Source organism: Malurus melanocephalus, unplaced genomic scaffold (genome assembly GCF_030028575.1).
Source record: "Malurus melanocephalus ecotype Western Australia unplaced genomic scaffold, MMel_1.1 scaffold_104, whole genome shotgun sequence".
In the NCBI taxonomy this organism is placed as follows: Eukaryota; Metazoa; Chordata; class Aves; order Passeriformes; family Maluridae; genus Malurus; species Malurus melanocephalus.
This window is the reverse complement of record NW_026623336.1, coordinates 1446706-1462892: the sequence shown is the minus strand read 5'-3', so window position 1 is coordinate 1462892 and position 16187 is coordinate 1446706. Positions and strand designations below refer to the sequence as shown.

Genomic DNA, 16187 nt, shown 5'->3' with positions numbered 1-16187 from the left:
CTGATTTTGCAGCAGGTCCCACCTGGGCTTTTCTCTGGGATGGTTCCACATTTGCCACCCATGATGTTCACAGAATCATAGAATGGTTTGGGCTGGAAGGGACCTTCAAGATTATCTGGTTCAAACCCTCCTGCCTTGGGCAGGGACACCTTCCACTAGACCAGGTTTTTCAGARTTCCRTCCAGCCYGGCCTTGAACACTTCCAGGGATGGGGCTTCTCTGAGAAACCTCTGCCACTGCTTTTGCCTCCGTCATAGTAAAGAACTTCTTCCATATAATCTAATTTAAACCTACTCTCYTCCAGTTTGAAGCCATTACCCCWTTTCCTGTCATTATGTGCTCTTGTGTGGGAAATAAAAGATTGAAAGTGGAAGTTTGGGTGAGGAGGGAAAAATAGAGTTGCTTTCACTCATGACCTTGCGCCTGGAGGATGCTATGAATATTCAGTGTGGACAATTTCAAAAATGTTTTCTTTGGGTTTCTTTCTGTCTTGAGAAGTAGAGGTTCTGTAGAAGATATCAGAATGCTACAAAGAGCTTAAAAGACAATCTTCACAGGCTTGGGTCTCCCTGCTGGGAGAAGGAGAAGAAGTTTGGAGGTTATCCTGAGCACTTTTTGCCCCTGCTAAGAAGGAATAAGCTTGGTAGTGTATGTCCCCATTCTGCCAGTGTGGTAATGGAATAAATCTACACTTCAGTTCTGGATTTGGGCTGTTTTGGTTACCTACAAATATTCAGTTCTCACACCTTGTCAAAAGTCCTTCTCCATCTTTCTTGAAGGCTCATTTCAAGTACTGGAAGGCCATAAATAGGTCTTCCTGAAGCCTTCTCTTTTCCAGGCTGAAYAATCCAAACTCTRCCTTTCCTTGTAAGAGTGGCTCCATCCCTTSAATTGCCTCKGTGACCTCYTCTGGATTTGCTCCAKCAGCTCCATGTCCTTCCTAYRYTGRGGACCCCAGAGCTGGACACAGCTCTGCAGGTGGGGTGTGACCAGAGCGGTGCGGAGCAGCAGAATCCCCTCCCTTGATCTGTTGGCCACACTGGTTCTGTTACAGCCCAGGACTTGTTTGGCTTTTTGGGCTGCATCAACATCTGGATGCTGATCAAGGTACAAGCAGTGGCTTTCAGTCTAGGCACAGCAGAGGCTACCTAGGAGACTCTTTGATACTATCTAATATTTCTGTCTGGAAAGACCCTCTAGAAATTGGTCAAATTCTTAGCCAGGAATGAGACTGGGTGTTTTTTCTGCCACCATGTCCAGGTTAGTCCATTGTCACCAACCAGTTCATTGTATTATTTACAATATGGGGATTAATGAATGGATGGCAGTGTGTGTCATAATACACCACTTTTGTAGCTATAGGGCACACTTGAATTTCATCCTTGAGTCTCACTCAGTATTTAAATCCTGTATGTCTTGCTAGAGAAAGAAAAAAAGGGAAAACATCTTGATTATCTTTTTCTATGGCYACACAAAATGCTTCTGGGCGAGCAACAACCCTTCAACTACCTTGACTTTTTAGGAGATGAAAATTAAACACAAACTGAAGTGGACCTAAAGTGGGACTGAAGTAGTACTGAAGTGGAACTGTAGTCCGTGGAGGAATTTGTATTTCATGAGGAACTAAACCTTCTGCAGGTGAGAACAAAGAGAAGGTAATGTCTGAAGAGGATGCTTAGCTCACAATTCTCCTCAGATGTCCTTCTGAGAAATTGAGTAAATATAAGTAAACATTTTAGTCATTTATAGTTTTGCCTCTTCCACAGATACTAATGGTCAGGTCATGCTTTTGGCATCSTCTCCACTGTGGTTCACAGCCCCTTCTGCAAGTGGAAGAGGGATGGCTAAATAAAAATCACACAGATCTTACATTCCCCGACCTAATTTGTTCAGGAAGACTCACACAGAACTTGCTTTWAAAAGTGTGATTCAAAGCAAAAACTTGAGCCATGAGAATAATCCTGGATCAGAAAGCAACACAGAAAAGATAGATCAGAAATGTCTTTCATGCTGAGTAGTAGCATAGCTATAAATATATGCCATAGGGCTCACTGACAGCCTTCTGCTTTGGGATGTGAAATATGATGAACATGACACTAGYGGTGTAATTTGAGTATTTAAAGATCTTTCAAAAAAAAAAAAAAGAATATTGGAAAGTCTTCTTCTGAGTTATGTGAAAGGACACATAAAAAGAGATTGAATAAAATGGAARTCCTTGGAAAGAATTAAACACAGCTACTATATCCCCATGATATCAGACTGTTGTGAGACAAAAAGAGATGGACCTATTTTCTTGCRTGCTGTATGATGTGGAGCTGGTGATGGCTCTAACAGGGTGGAAATGAGATAGGAAAAGAGATTAATCTCTGTGCCATGGCTGACAAACTTGAAAAAAATCACTAAATCCCCAGGAAAAGTCAAACAATTGAAAGGTACAAGACTGCAAACAGAAAATGCCCTTTGAAGAACGCTTCTGTGAGCCAAAATGAACAAACCAGATGTAGGATGACGGCACTTCAGCATGGTGCATTCTCAGAGAACAGGCCAATGCAAGCAGAGTCAGAAGTAGAGGAAATATTGCTCATCTGTAGAGGCAGAGAGTTAGAAAAGGCTAACAAAAAGGGATGAGCTGCAAATATAGAATCACTGAATATCTGAGTTGTRAGGGACCCACAAAAATCAAGTCCAGCTCCTGGTCTCACACAGGACAATCTCAGGAATCACATCATGTTCCTGAGAGCATTGTCCAAATGCTCCTTGAACTCTGCCAGTCTTGATGCTGTAGCCACTTGCCTGGGGATCCTGTTCCAGTGTCTGGCCACCACCTGGATGAAGAACCTTCTCCTAATATACAACCTAAACTTTCCCTGATGCAGCTTCAGACTGCTCAGAGTTGAATGAAAATGCTACAATGAAGACAGGAAAGTTAAAACTGCATCTGAMAAGCTAATAGGGAAGGGAACTGGAAAATGAGAAAGCTAGAAAATTCAGGAAAAAAAAAAAAGGAAACTAGTCTGACCAAAAAACTGCATAGCACTGAAGAGAAATGCTGCTAACATGATGTGGGAAAATGCACAGACCCAAATAACAACTAGTGTTGGAAAGCTCATAAAGTTTGAACACTTTCAGGAGCTTGCAGCCAAGAGTGGCTGGCAAAAAGTAGAATATCCATTGAGTGGTACAGCACACCAGCACAAGGAAAATATGTCAGCCACGAGGAGGTATGATGCACAGTATCCAGAGCATCAGTCTGCAAAATCTGACACACGGGAATGGTCTTTAAATGGGAACTGATGGAAACTCTGCTGCTGATAATGCTGAAAAACAATATTTAGCTTAGTTGGTTGGTAAATGGTGCTAATAACACAAAAGTTGTGGGTTTGATCCCCTTATGGCCCATTCACTTCAGACTTGGACTCAATGATTCTTGTGGGTCCCTTCCAACTCAGAATATTTTATGATTCTGTAACTTAATAAGAAATTAAATGCTGCTGCATTTTACAGGCAAAACCTATGATGGGGAAAATGATGCTCAGGTAAGTGGTGCATACAAACATACTCAAAGGAAGTCTCCAAGGAAACGTTAATATACAAGGGAAGTGTATAAATCACACAAGCATATGGTGGGATAGTTCTACTGCAAGACTGAAAATTAGACTTGAAATGCAATAGCTTAAATGGGTTATAAGTCACAGCAATAAAGAGACAATAGGAGGTTTAATAAGTGTACTCTGATTTGAGGTGTAAGTACCCTAAAATAAACACAAAGGCTCCTTGGAACTGTCTTTCCAACTGCATGGAAAAATCAACCTGAGAACAGAAAACSCTGCTCTTCAAATCCAGTGGCAGTAACGCATGCATCCATAAAGGCTTTAAAATAATGAGAGCAAACACAGGGGAAAGATTAACTTCCCGGTAATGCTGGAACTTAGTTACCATAAATAATTAACCTAATTAAAAAGTGATTAATTCAATGTTTATGTTAATTAAAATTATCATAATCAAAATACAGAAATAGMCTATTAAACAGGTGCCCTCATTGCTAATAGTGGGATAAGAGAATGTCTCATTGAGATTGTTTCCTAATCTAAGGACACTAAATAGATGTGTTGAACAGAAACATTTTATCTCCCAACAGACAGTCAGGGGAGAACAGATGATTCCCAAAACATGTAGGGTAAGGGTAGTTGGCCAGAGTGTCTGCTCCTTTAGGGGTATCTGGTCAAKGACCTCTCTGAATTCAACAAGGGAAGATAAGGAAAAAGGCATAAATTAGAATGCCAAGGAAACAAACCTGACCAACAAAAAAGGATGGCATGATGGGAAGCAAACCTGGACATTCACACGAATTGATGAAGGCATATGGAAATACGAGGAGGCTTATTCCAGCAAGGTCACTTGATCCAGGACCTTGTCAACTGGGAAATTAAGGAAAAAGGAGGAAAYCAGAAACTAAATCTGCCAAGACACCGACCCAAGAAGAAGCAAATCTTGTCWTCACACTAATTGATGGGCTCTCAAAGAACCACAGACTGCACTTCTTGGGAGATCAACCTGGACCTTGAAACAGATAAGATTGTAAACTGGGGGACCATAAACTGGGAGGGCTGAGGGATTGATAGAGCTGGGGTGATGCATGAGGGACTGTGTAGGRGAAAACAGAGTAACAAACACACGGGCTACAGAAAAGGGTAAAAAAGGGTCATGTGTAAAACAGAGGTRGTCAGTGTTTGTTTGGCAGAGCCCTGCACTTGACCACCATGGTTTGTCTTGTCATCTTACCTCTGCTTATAAACCTTTCCAAAGAATCATGGAATGGTTTGGGTTGGAAWGGACCTCAAAGATCATCACATTCCAATCCCCTGCTGTGGGCCAGGACACCTTCCACTGTACCAGGCTGCTCCAAGCCCCATCCAGCCTGGCCTTGAACACTTCCAGGGATGGGGCAGCACAATTTCTCTGGGCATTCTGTGCCAGGGCTTCTCTAGTGCACAGTAAAGAATTTCATCCTAATATTTAAAGAAACCCTGCACCTACCAAGCTAGAGGGAATGATCTGCAGCAGCTGGAGGAGACAGTGCTGCATATAACATCATTTAACATGCAGAAATACATTTTTATAATTCTCAAACTAGGAGATTGGCCAACTTCTCTGACAGAAGGTACTTAAGGCTACACTATTTTAATGTTCAATACAGGAATACTGCCAGATTAAATGTGATTTGGATTTTTTTTTCCAAAAGCAAGAGAAAGTAATTTTTGTAAGTGACTGAAGCCCTTGAAGCAGGCATAATATATAGTAGTTCTGTTATGGAAAAAAATAGTCATATTATTGGGAAGAAAAAGCCCTAAAAAAAGCACTTTTCAGGTTTTAAGAATTGGAGCTTTAGTTAATCAGAAAAAAAATGCAAATTTAAAGACAAGAAAATTATACATATGGAAGAACACAGCATGTCCCAGCTTTGTCACAGAAGAGAATTTGTAGGGATTTATGGACATAATGAACTCTAGGGGACAAACAATTAGCAAGGCTTTGCTAAAAGGAACTGAACAAGGCCAAAACAGAACAACTGTATTRTAAACCTAGGCAATTGCTTTCAAAACGTAAATTTTAATAAAATAAGGCACAGTCCTGAGAACTTTTGACATTAGATTGAGTAGCCAAATAAGTATTTCAAAAGGTGACCTTGAGCTATCCCAAAAAAMCATGACACATGCTTTTAGGGGATAGAAAAAATCTAGAATGTGAAAAAAACAATTTCATCACCTATGGGAGAGAATTCTGGCCAAAGCTAATGCAAAAGAAGTACTGACTCTTCCATCTCCCCAAATGCAATTGTAAATCTGATTTGCATCATCAGGGAATGTAACTTATAAGAGGCACTTCCCCAAGCATGTGATGAGTTTGCAACTGGAAAAAATAATGCAGAGAGTAATTTAACATATGTAAATGTGATTTAAAAGAATTTTTCTGTCTCAGAAAAAAAACATGGAATACATTTGCTAAGGCCAAAGCAAAGTACAAGACACTGAGGCAAGTCATTCAGGCAATTGACACTGCATGGCTCGGAGCTGCATGCCAAATTCATATTAGCAATTCAAATTGGAGCTTTCCTATCCAATGATATCCTGTTTGGACACAGCAGAGAACAAAAATGGACATGTTTCAGAGGATACAGGAACAYTGCATTGGTATACAAGAGTGTAGAGCAGAACAAAAAATTCCTTGTGTTAGTTAAATAATGACAGAGATCAGGAAAATGCAAACACATGAACTTGTCAGAATAAGTTATCCCTGCTGACAAATCAAGGAATGTTGGAACGTGCCCTGTACCTCCATTTACACCTCCTGAAACACAGATAGAATGATTTACAGATGATCAAACAATACAGAAAGGTCCTAAAAGACATATTGAGTGCAATTAATGAAGGGAGTGTAATGGAGAATGTGTTTTATAAGTAGCCTGAAGAATGGCTGTGTTTGGGTTAATTTTCTGCAGGGAAAAGAAAAAATATAAAGACCTTAATGCTGCAGGTTCAAGAGTTGACCAGCCAATGCTGATCTGAGCAGAGCCAGAAAGAGACTCCAAAAAGCTGCCTCTGGCACACTCCTCACATAGTACAGCTTCTAATAAAGCCATCTCTCCAATTTCCTATTCAAAACCTCTTAATTAAAAATCTCAAACATCTCAAACAAGGTGACAAGATCTAGGGACAGGCAGAAGGACACAATCAATCCCAAATTTCTGGCTGCTCAGGGACACAGGGTGATGGAGGCAAAGGACCATTTCAACTCTGAGGTGCTATGGAAGAATAGCCTGGCATAAGCATTTGTCTGGTGATGAAGTGTAGCATCATGGAATATTAGAATGGTTTGGGTAGGAAGGAACCTCAAAGACTRTCCAATTCCAACCCCATGCTGTGGGCAGGGACATCTTCCACTAGCCCAGGTTCCTCAGAGCCCCATCCAACCTGGCCTTGAACACCTTCAGGGATGGGCATCCACAGTCTCTCTGGCCATAAGTAGGTGGGAAGGAAACTTCTTCCCACAGGAAATTACCCTCTTCGGGCCACCTGATGGATGTCAACAAAGCCACACTCAGGTTGAAAATGGTTTGCTGTGGAGTTGATGATAGCTGGTATCCATTTCAGACATGACAGCATCATGAAATAGCACTGAGAAGGAGAGTTACAGAAGGTCACTTCCCCCTCTTCACAGGGTTCACTCAACAGGCTCGAATCCAAAGATCAAGCCCTTCAAAATCTTCAGAGCCTCCTTCAGAGGACTGGTTTCCACATCATARAGGAGAAAAAATTCTCCTCTTTCTGATGCAGCTCTGAAGCAGAACCAGGCAGAGAGAGGGGCCAGCTTTCCAGCTGGGAGTCTGCCACGTTCCTCTTTATTCCTCAGTTCCATGACTCACCCGCTGAGACAGCAGGAGGACAACAAACCAAAAGGTTAAAATGTCCTCAAACATGCACAATAGCAGCAGCAAAATGAACTCATAAAGAACTTTTTAACAGCCCTGGMCCTGTTTTAACAGAAATACTACAGGGTACTCATCTCAGTAGGTTCTAAGAAGTTCCTAGACAGCCTAACCACCGTCATTTTCCAGTGTGGGATCTTTCCTTAGGGTATGCTGCCAAGTTCCTTCTCCAGTGTCATTTTAAAAAGGTTCAGTGGCAATGTCCACCACTTTCCTTGAAGCAATCCTCCTCATTTCAGTTGTTTTCCCCTCTGATATTCTAAATTGTAAGAGCTCCACTCCTTCAAATCATCTCCCTTGGACAATCCTAGTAACACTCAGTKAYTRCAGYTRATTATCAGCATAAWTTTTTAAGGRAATTARAWTYAAGCACTGACAAATTTCTTGAGCACTTACACTTTTATTTTACTTACATCCTGGCCAGGAGGCCCYTGTGGTCCAGGGATACCAGGTACACCACGGGGACCCTGGTAGGGAGAGAACAGACAAACCCAATAACGTGAGGTACTTCTTAGCTGAAGAGAAGAAATCCTTAACCTAATAGCTATTGATGGAAAAGTTAACCAGCAGCCACAAAACTATGAGAGATTTCAAGAAAAAAAACACAATTATATCTCACACTATCCTGGTATCAGGATATCAGTCATTTCTATGCCTCAAGAGACTTCATGGCACCACTAAAGTCAAGCTTCCCATACATTGATTGGAGAGATAATAATGATTCTTTACAGGAGGCAGGTTTTTGAACAGGGAGAAAATGTGACTGAGCATAGGACAGTAGATGAGAAAAGAAGGTTCATCTCCTCAGTTCCAGGCTATCACACTGTTTGGGACTGGCTGTCATGCTGGAAATTCATGCCAGTGTCTACTGAGACCATGATACACAGTTGTTTGTTCCACACCAATGAATTCCATCCTTGAAAAACAATGTTGTGGGACTGAAGTGTATTTGGTGAATACTGAAATCTGTAAGATTTAAGCAAGAAAAATGCTTTAAAATAGTTTATTTTAAGCCTTTGAAGCCTTGGCTATAAGGCATGCAGTGTACCCTTGAATCATGAGCCTTGAAATAATTTTTTGAACGAAGGGTGAAATAAGTCACTCATTATTTCTCTTGTAGGGCTATCGACATGTAAGGAAAAGTTTCCACAAGGCCAAGACTACTCTCTCAGTATAGCAGACAAGTACCTGGAAATACACAAAAGAAGTTCCCTTTGGAGGGTCAGCCACYCTGTGACCAATCCTCGAGCAAAACCAAACCAATCACTTGTGCCTTCATGAGATCCCTGGTAAAAACACAATTGGTGTGGTGTCCCCTCCCCATAGAATGTGGGTATAGCTAGAAAGACATACTGTACCAGTGACCCTTTGTCTCCTGGGGGTCCTGCAGGGCCCTGCAAACAGAAGAGAGACAGCAATCAAAACATTTAAAATTCCCATCCATCCCCTTTGGCTGASCAGGGTGGGTCCTGCAGCATTCAAGCATTATTCTCTGCACTGGACTGTGTGGCTGAACTCATGAGTGTGCACTCCATGAGCCTGAGGATAATCTGTGCTCAGCCTTGCTCCTGGCCTGGAGACACAAAACCACAGCACCCTCACATCTCCTGGGCTGGGACAGGACAATTGCCCCAGATCTTGAAGACCACTGCATTCAGCTGCCTCTTACATCAAGGAAAAACATCCCACAGGACATCTGTGCTCTTTTATTTAGGTCAAAGCAGGCGGTTCAATGGGACTGTGCATGATGTTTGTTTGAGGATGCAACTTAAAATAGTGCAGCTGAGTAGAGTGAGCCACTGCAAGTACCCACTTCTATAGGAACACCCCAGAATTAATGCAGTACCTGTACCCAGAATGAGTGAATGACCTTGTGTTCCAAACACACCCAAAACAAGGCTTGAATAAACTGCTTCACACTATAACTCCTTTCCTTTTTCTTTCTGGGTCAGGCACCATAACTCACTAACCCTCCATGAAAGACACCTTAGTTCTGTGCTAAAGCAATGGCTAAATGCATAATTTAATTATTATCAATGAGGCATGTCAGGGCAAGTTTGAAACCTTCCTACTTATACTGTGCATCCATCCATTAGGCAACTTCAGCACAAACATGTGAATTCACCCTGTTTCTCCAAGCTGTCTCCTCCTCTGTTGGGAATAATACCCTCTGCCAATGCTCAAGTTTATATCTCAGTGTTAGGTAAATTGTAACTCAATATTTCAGCAAAAAAGGTAAAATAAAATATTCCTCCTCTATATATACCTTTTGTGCAGGGAGCAAATCCTGAGAGGGATTAAGGGCACAGGAGGAGACAGGGTGAGGATTCCAATTAAAAAGAGTTGCTGGCTCTCAGCTCTGAAGCTGAAGTATTATAAACACAATTTTGTCACATCACTATAAAGGGTAGAGGCTCACGCCTTTAATTCAGTGTGTAATATGCACTGAAGCAGCTGCACTGATTTTATTCTGTTTTTTTTTTTCTTTTTTTTTTTTTACTGTGGGACTTAGCCGTGGTGACAGTCTGATAGATTCAAGGTTATACAGAGGTTTTTTTCCATTTCCAGTCTTTGCACAGGAGCTGAGGTTATGATGAATTGACAGTGGAAAAAGCCATGATAACAGTGGTTTGGTAGTTGGGTTTTTTTCTTTTTAAGAAGCATTGAGTAAAGCATATTAAATAAATAAAACATATCATTTGAGAATGGTGTGGTGTGTAGGTGGCTACACATCCTGACAGTGGGCAAATAACGACGACACAGAAAAAAAACAATCTTTTGGTGTGAGACAAGAGATTTCTGCATTTGGAGTCAAATTCTTAGTCATTTGTGTTTATGGATATGAGGATGCTAAATCCCCAATGAAGAACAACTTTGTCATCCTGTGTACATCAAGATGCAGACATGAACTCATCTAGCCCTGGACTGAATCTAAAAATTTTTAATTAAAAACTATCTATAAGCTAGTGATTTTCAAACAAGCCAGATACTCATTTGTTAATTTTATTTTAATTTCATTAATGACTGAACATTTAAAAATGCAAGAACTCCACTGCTCCATAGATAAATCATAGTAAGTGACACCCAGCAAACCTGCAGTCATTGGTAACCCTGTGAGGACCATAAAAGCCATGATACACTCACAGTGTGAAATATGACTGACCCAGTCTGCATTAACTGAGATAGAATTTTCCATGGTAAAAGCAAATATTAAGTAGAGATACACCTCAGAAAGCCAGATTTTTCAATCCATTACCCAGCAATATGACCATTTCAAGGCAATTTCCTGTACTAATTGGGACATTTATATCTAGATAAACATAGCATTGATAATCAAACCTTGACAGATTGGTACAGGATCATGGCATGTACAAGGTRTTGCAAAAGAATGCAAGGGCTCAGATGTCTTCTAGCAGTTACAGCTAGAAATAGAGTTTGCTTGCTCCTAAACATATTTCATTAGCAAATCCAATGCACGTCTGGGAGGCTCTGAGCAAGGCTACAGCCAGAGCACTCCCAAATCCCCCTTATTCCTAGTGAACTTGAACATGACAAGTACTGGAGTGATCAAAGCCCAGCAACAGGAAAATCCATATTTTCCAGAGCAGACTTCCAGATACACCTTGTGACCTACTGATAAGAAGGACGTGAGGGCAGAGCTCACAACCAACCAAATATTTGTGGGAAATTATGGGGATAATGTCCCTCCGGTAACACAGCAGTTTCAGCTTTTGCATTGTGCTATGAGAGTGTCACTGCCTCACTGATGTGGAATGTGTGTCACACTCACCCCTTCCAACAGGGGTCATAAACAACAAGGTTGTACCTGTCCAGGAGACCAGAGCTGCTGGCTCAGCACAGATCTCCACTCACAYCCACMRCCACTGTGASAGGATGATGCAGAAAATTCAGKAGTGGCAGCCACTGATACCTGTCAKCCCTATTTTCCCTCTCTGTTTCAACTAAAACCAAATGCATCAGGAGCCCTCACAGCAAACATGTGACCTCTGAGTCACAAATGGCATCTTCAGAAGGCAAAGTGTTCCACAGGCTCTCAGCACAGAGCTGAGCACAGGTAATGCATTYCTCAGGTGGCAATGCCTGATTTTCCACCTTGTACATCTTGCAGAAGGACCTGCTACTTACAGGGGGTCCAGGCAGGCCGATTCCTGGCACACCTCTGTCTCCTGGCTGCCCAGGGAGGCCAGGAGCTCCCCTCTCACCCTGAAACAAAGGAAGGAGTTAAAKGCTTTGTGCACTGATGAGAAATGTGCTGAAATGCAAACACTGGTACACCTGGACTTGACATTGCCCGCAGAGGAACAGGTTCAGCTTGTGGCAGTGTGGGAATATGGCACAGTTCCTGTCCCACCATGMCAAGGACAGTGACCTTTCCCACCAYGAGTCCCAGCCCWCCTYGGTGGGCTCAGTGTGTGYCACATCACAAAACTGAGCTGGAACACAATCTCTGCAAGTACTTTCATTTTAGTGCAAAACATCAAATTCCCAGCTTTTCACAGAATCAGCGAGGTTGGAAGAGATCTACAAGATCTATTAGTCCAACCRTCAGCCCAGCACCACTTTAATCAYCCCAAATCATGTCCCCAAGAGCCACATCCATCTGTCACTTGCAAGACAGTGGCTTCACCAGGGTATCAGGCACTTTCCTTGGCTTGAGGAAGAAGAAGAACCAAAAATCACTTTTCTCTCTGTGTTTCTAGGTAGAAGGTCAAGGCACAAAAATTACTGAATAGAGATTATTTTTCTGGGGAAGATAGGATTAGGGATGTTTTATGGCATCTTAACCTTTAATCTTCTCCTTTCCTTTACCAACATGGAAGTGTAAGAATTTCCTTTGGTAAAAATTAAGTCAACACTTCTACCACTCTGTCATGAGCACYGTAGCACGAAAGGAGAGCTCTCCCATCTAGAAAACAGGATTTTCAAAGGAAAACCGAATAGCACAGAAAATAGCTTGACATTGTTCAATGTGCATTGCAGACAGAGGGCTAAGAAAGAATTCAGCTGTAATACTTTAATTTAACATCTGTTTTCTAGTTATAAGAAGAAATCAATAAGATTTTTATGGATTGCATTGCAGTTGAGAGATTTGGTCTCATGTTGGCAGTAGATTTATAACAGTGAATCTTATTTATGCTATTTATTATGACATTATTTCTAGCTATATAGAAAAATTGTTACCTGTGGATTCTGCCCACTCAAATTTGAATCTGCARTATCTCCCATTTTYYCCCTTTCTTGCTTTCTTCTTAAACTAATCTAATACTACAAAGAAACAATACTGCAAGGCCAGTGAGAAAAAATGTATTCTGATTAGTTCAAACACTCCACAGATCCCTTATCAGTTATTTTATTCAAAAAGATAATTTCAATACAAAACCTTCAATAGTTTTTTCCCACACACAATTAAGACTTTCACCATCTTCTGTTGATATTGAATAGAATACTTAATGAGATTTCTTTTAGCATTTTTTTTTACTTTTATATTAAATCCCAGTCTATTAGTGTGTGTCTGTGTGGGTGTAGGTGTGTGTTCTGAACTGTCAAAGTTATGTAGAACAGACTGCAATGCATTTACACCAAATGCATCAAAATTAAAAAAAAAAAAAAAAAAAAAAAAAAAAAAACAAAAAAAAAAACCACAAAAAAACATAGCAGTTTGTTTATTTCAAAAATATGGGACCTAGATGTACTGGGTCTCATACTGTTGTAATCCTGCTTCTAATATTTACAGAATCTCTTTCAACATTTGGTTCCTCCAATCCAGATCAGGACAGGGTCATTTTGAAGAGGAGAGTTTCTTAAATGTCTAAAGGTTTAAGCACAATACAGATCCTCCCATAATCAAAGATCTTTGCTGTTTTATTTTTTTCTCTTTTCCGTGTGCTTGTAAGGGAATAAACATTACTTTCAGCAGAAGAAAATGTCATCAACCTCTTTGGCTAACTAGGCTTTGCATTAGTAGAGTAAGGGAGACCAGGGCTACCTGGTTCCACTGGAAAATAATTCACATCCCCCTTGGAAAAAGGTGAAGAGAGTGAGTGCTGGGGAAAAGTGTTCTTTGAGGACTGACAGATGGTCCCAAGAGCAGATCTTCCTGAGAGCCATGCAGTGTCTGCCTGTCTGTGTGGGTTAAAGGATCCCAGCCACAGTGGCCCTGAAAAAGTTGTACTTAGACCTTCATCTGTGTTGAATTATGGTGCTGGAAGGAATATTAAATGTGTAAAGTGAACACAGCTAATTCATATCTGAGCATTTGCATCTACAGAGATACTGGAGTCATAAGGAAAGGAATCTTTTAGAGGGCTAGAAGTGCATTTTTGAGTCACAACTTCACAAATACTATTTTCCAGTGGAAAACAGATCATGTTTTCATCATGTTCTTTTATTCAGTTCAAGTGAWTAAGAAGAGCAGTCCAAAATGAAGTCCCTGCTCACCTTATGTCCAAAGGGTCCTGGCAAGCCTGGTGGTCCTCTTTCACCCTGAGGTGACAGAAGCAAAGCAAGAAAACAGTCACCATGCAGCCAAACAGGAGCCTGGACTGTGATATAATCAAGGCAGCAATTATCCCACCGCTGCCCTCCTGAGCTCACACCATCCTGGCAATATTTTACTGACARCATGTAACTCAATTAAGCAATCTGCTAATTGGTCTAGAATTGAATGCTTTTAGGGAACTTCCATCAAGCCAATCATTTTGGTACTAGTCACAAGGACAATGGCTACTCCTTGTGGAGGTCTCTGTTTTCAATGCAATGTTCAGGAAATACAGCTTCAGTTCCCTCTGTCATATTTTAATACAGAGATAGGATCTGGAGCATTTTGCACAGCCAGGCCTTTCGTGGATTCAGGTAAATCCACACTGTCTTGCAGAAGTCATGCTTGTCTGTCTCATAATGGACTAGTCAAGCACAAAGCTTACCAACAGTACTCACCCTTTCTCCATCTTTACCCTTCCCAGGCAAACCTGGCTCTCCAGCACGCCCTGGCACACCAGGCAGCCCAGGTAAACCAACTTTTCCTTCTTTTCCAGGCTCACCCTGTAGAAGACAATCCATCAGAACTCGTTAGAATACTATAGAAAATTCCCATCTCAGGTCTTTCATTGGAACTGAAAGACATGKATTTCTCCTAGCTTTCTCATCTGGATTTCTTTTGGTATCATAAGAAACCTCATTTATGGGAAGTATTTTCCTTCAGTAATCTTGAGGCACTTGCAATTTCCATTAAGGAAAGTAAAACRAGACTTCAAAATGTTTTGGGAATCWACTAYATGGGGCAGTGTGCTCTCTCCATGGAGCACACTCCAATCTGATCTTGTCAAAACTGGTTATCCCTGTTGTCACACCAAGAAATATAGTGATGTGCCCTGATCCCAACCTGATCTTTCCTTTCCCATTATCTTCCCCAAGTGACACCCAGCAGCAGCAGTAGTAGTGGTTGCACCTGGTTGTGATGGCTGCATCTGACTCACAGTGGCTTCAGGGGAGGCAGATAACAACCCTACAAGTAAGGGCCACATGCCCACCTAACCACAGTGCTGGTCAACATCTTCACAGATTTGGCAGAAATGAACATTTGCAGTCAGTGTGAAAACATGAACCAACCATCTCACCCCGTAAAGAGTGGACAGCCCAAAGCCTGCAGTGGGTTGCATGCCCAGATCTCCCCTTCAGCATGGATATCTTTCAAGGTTACCCCTCAAAWTAACACTTTATCACATCAGATGCTCAGCAAACAATTGGGAGTTAAGTGCATTGAAACTTTTAAACATAAGTGATATAAAGGATTGGTAGTGCACATATAATGCTTTAGGCAAAATATTTATCAAGTTTGGGACTAAGTCTGCATGCAGAACCACACCTAAACTCCTCTCTGAGAAAGAGTTTACAACACTTAGAGATCCTTTCTGAACCTCATGACTCAGTGCAAGGGTCTCCCTGACAGTTTTGTCTGACCCTGTTCTCTATGTAGTAAATAACCCAGGTTACCTTGCACTGAATCTTGTTAAACMACTGTGGCATTTTCCACTGAACTTTGTTAACTTGGTGTTTTATATCAATAAAATATACTGTTGCTTCTTTTGRGTGAAGTGCATCACTCTATCTGCAACACTAAATGAGAGAGTACTTGGTCCTCACAGGACTCTGAGGTTGAGCTCAATAATTTGGAAGTAGATTTCATTGAAGGAGCTGGAATCCATTCCCTTTTAAGCCCAAATACATCGATATATGGGGCCACATTTCTGATTAATCATTTCTACTCCAGCAAACAAAGATCAGGACTCCAGCATGCTGGGTATTGTGGGTACATGACCAATTCACAACTCCCTGATCTCAGAAAGCTCATGAGAGGGAACATAAAGCCAGCTTTTYTTCCAGCTTTGGATTTAGTGATGGTGTTTCTTAAAACATGAAATGCCTGCTCTTGTCAGGCAATGGGGACAGCAGAAGACTGTAATTGTGTAGCAGTGACTTCACTACATCCAGTTGTATATCAGTGGTTTATTAGGTCAATTATGAAGTTGCAATTGGATGAAAACCTTAACACCATGTGTAATAGAGGAGTTCAGACAGRATGATCTAAGAACCCATGTACCTTAACCATCCATGAACCTATGAAATACCTTCTCAGTTCAGACTGAAAAAGAAAAAAGGAAACAAATCCATCAAAGAGCCA

General features: G+C 41.2%; 1 protein-coding gene across 1 annotated transcript in view; it reads right to left on the bottom strand.

The window, feature by feature from the left end:
• Window positions 1–16187, bottom strand: part of COL22A1 (collagen type XXII alpha 1 chain) — a 191134-nt gene that overhangs the window by 29159 nt on the left and 145788 nt on the right. Inside the window, exons 38-42 of the mRNA XM_057369171.1 lie at window positions 14444–14548; window positions 13946–13990; window positions 11633–11710; window positions 8845–8880; window positions 7900–7953 (exon numbers count right to left, since the gene is read on the bottom strand). Of these exons, the coding sequence (XP_057225154.1) occupies window positions 7900–7953; window positions 8845–8880; window positions 11633–11710; window positions 13946–13990; window positions 14444–14548 (318 nt within the window). The remainder of the gene's footprint in view (window positions 1–7899; window positions 7954–8844; window positions 8881–11632; window positions 11711–13945; window positions 13991–14443; window positions 14549–16187) is intronic.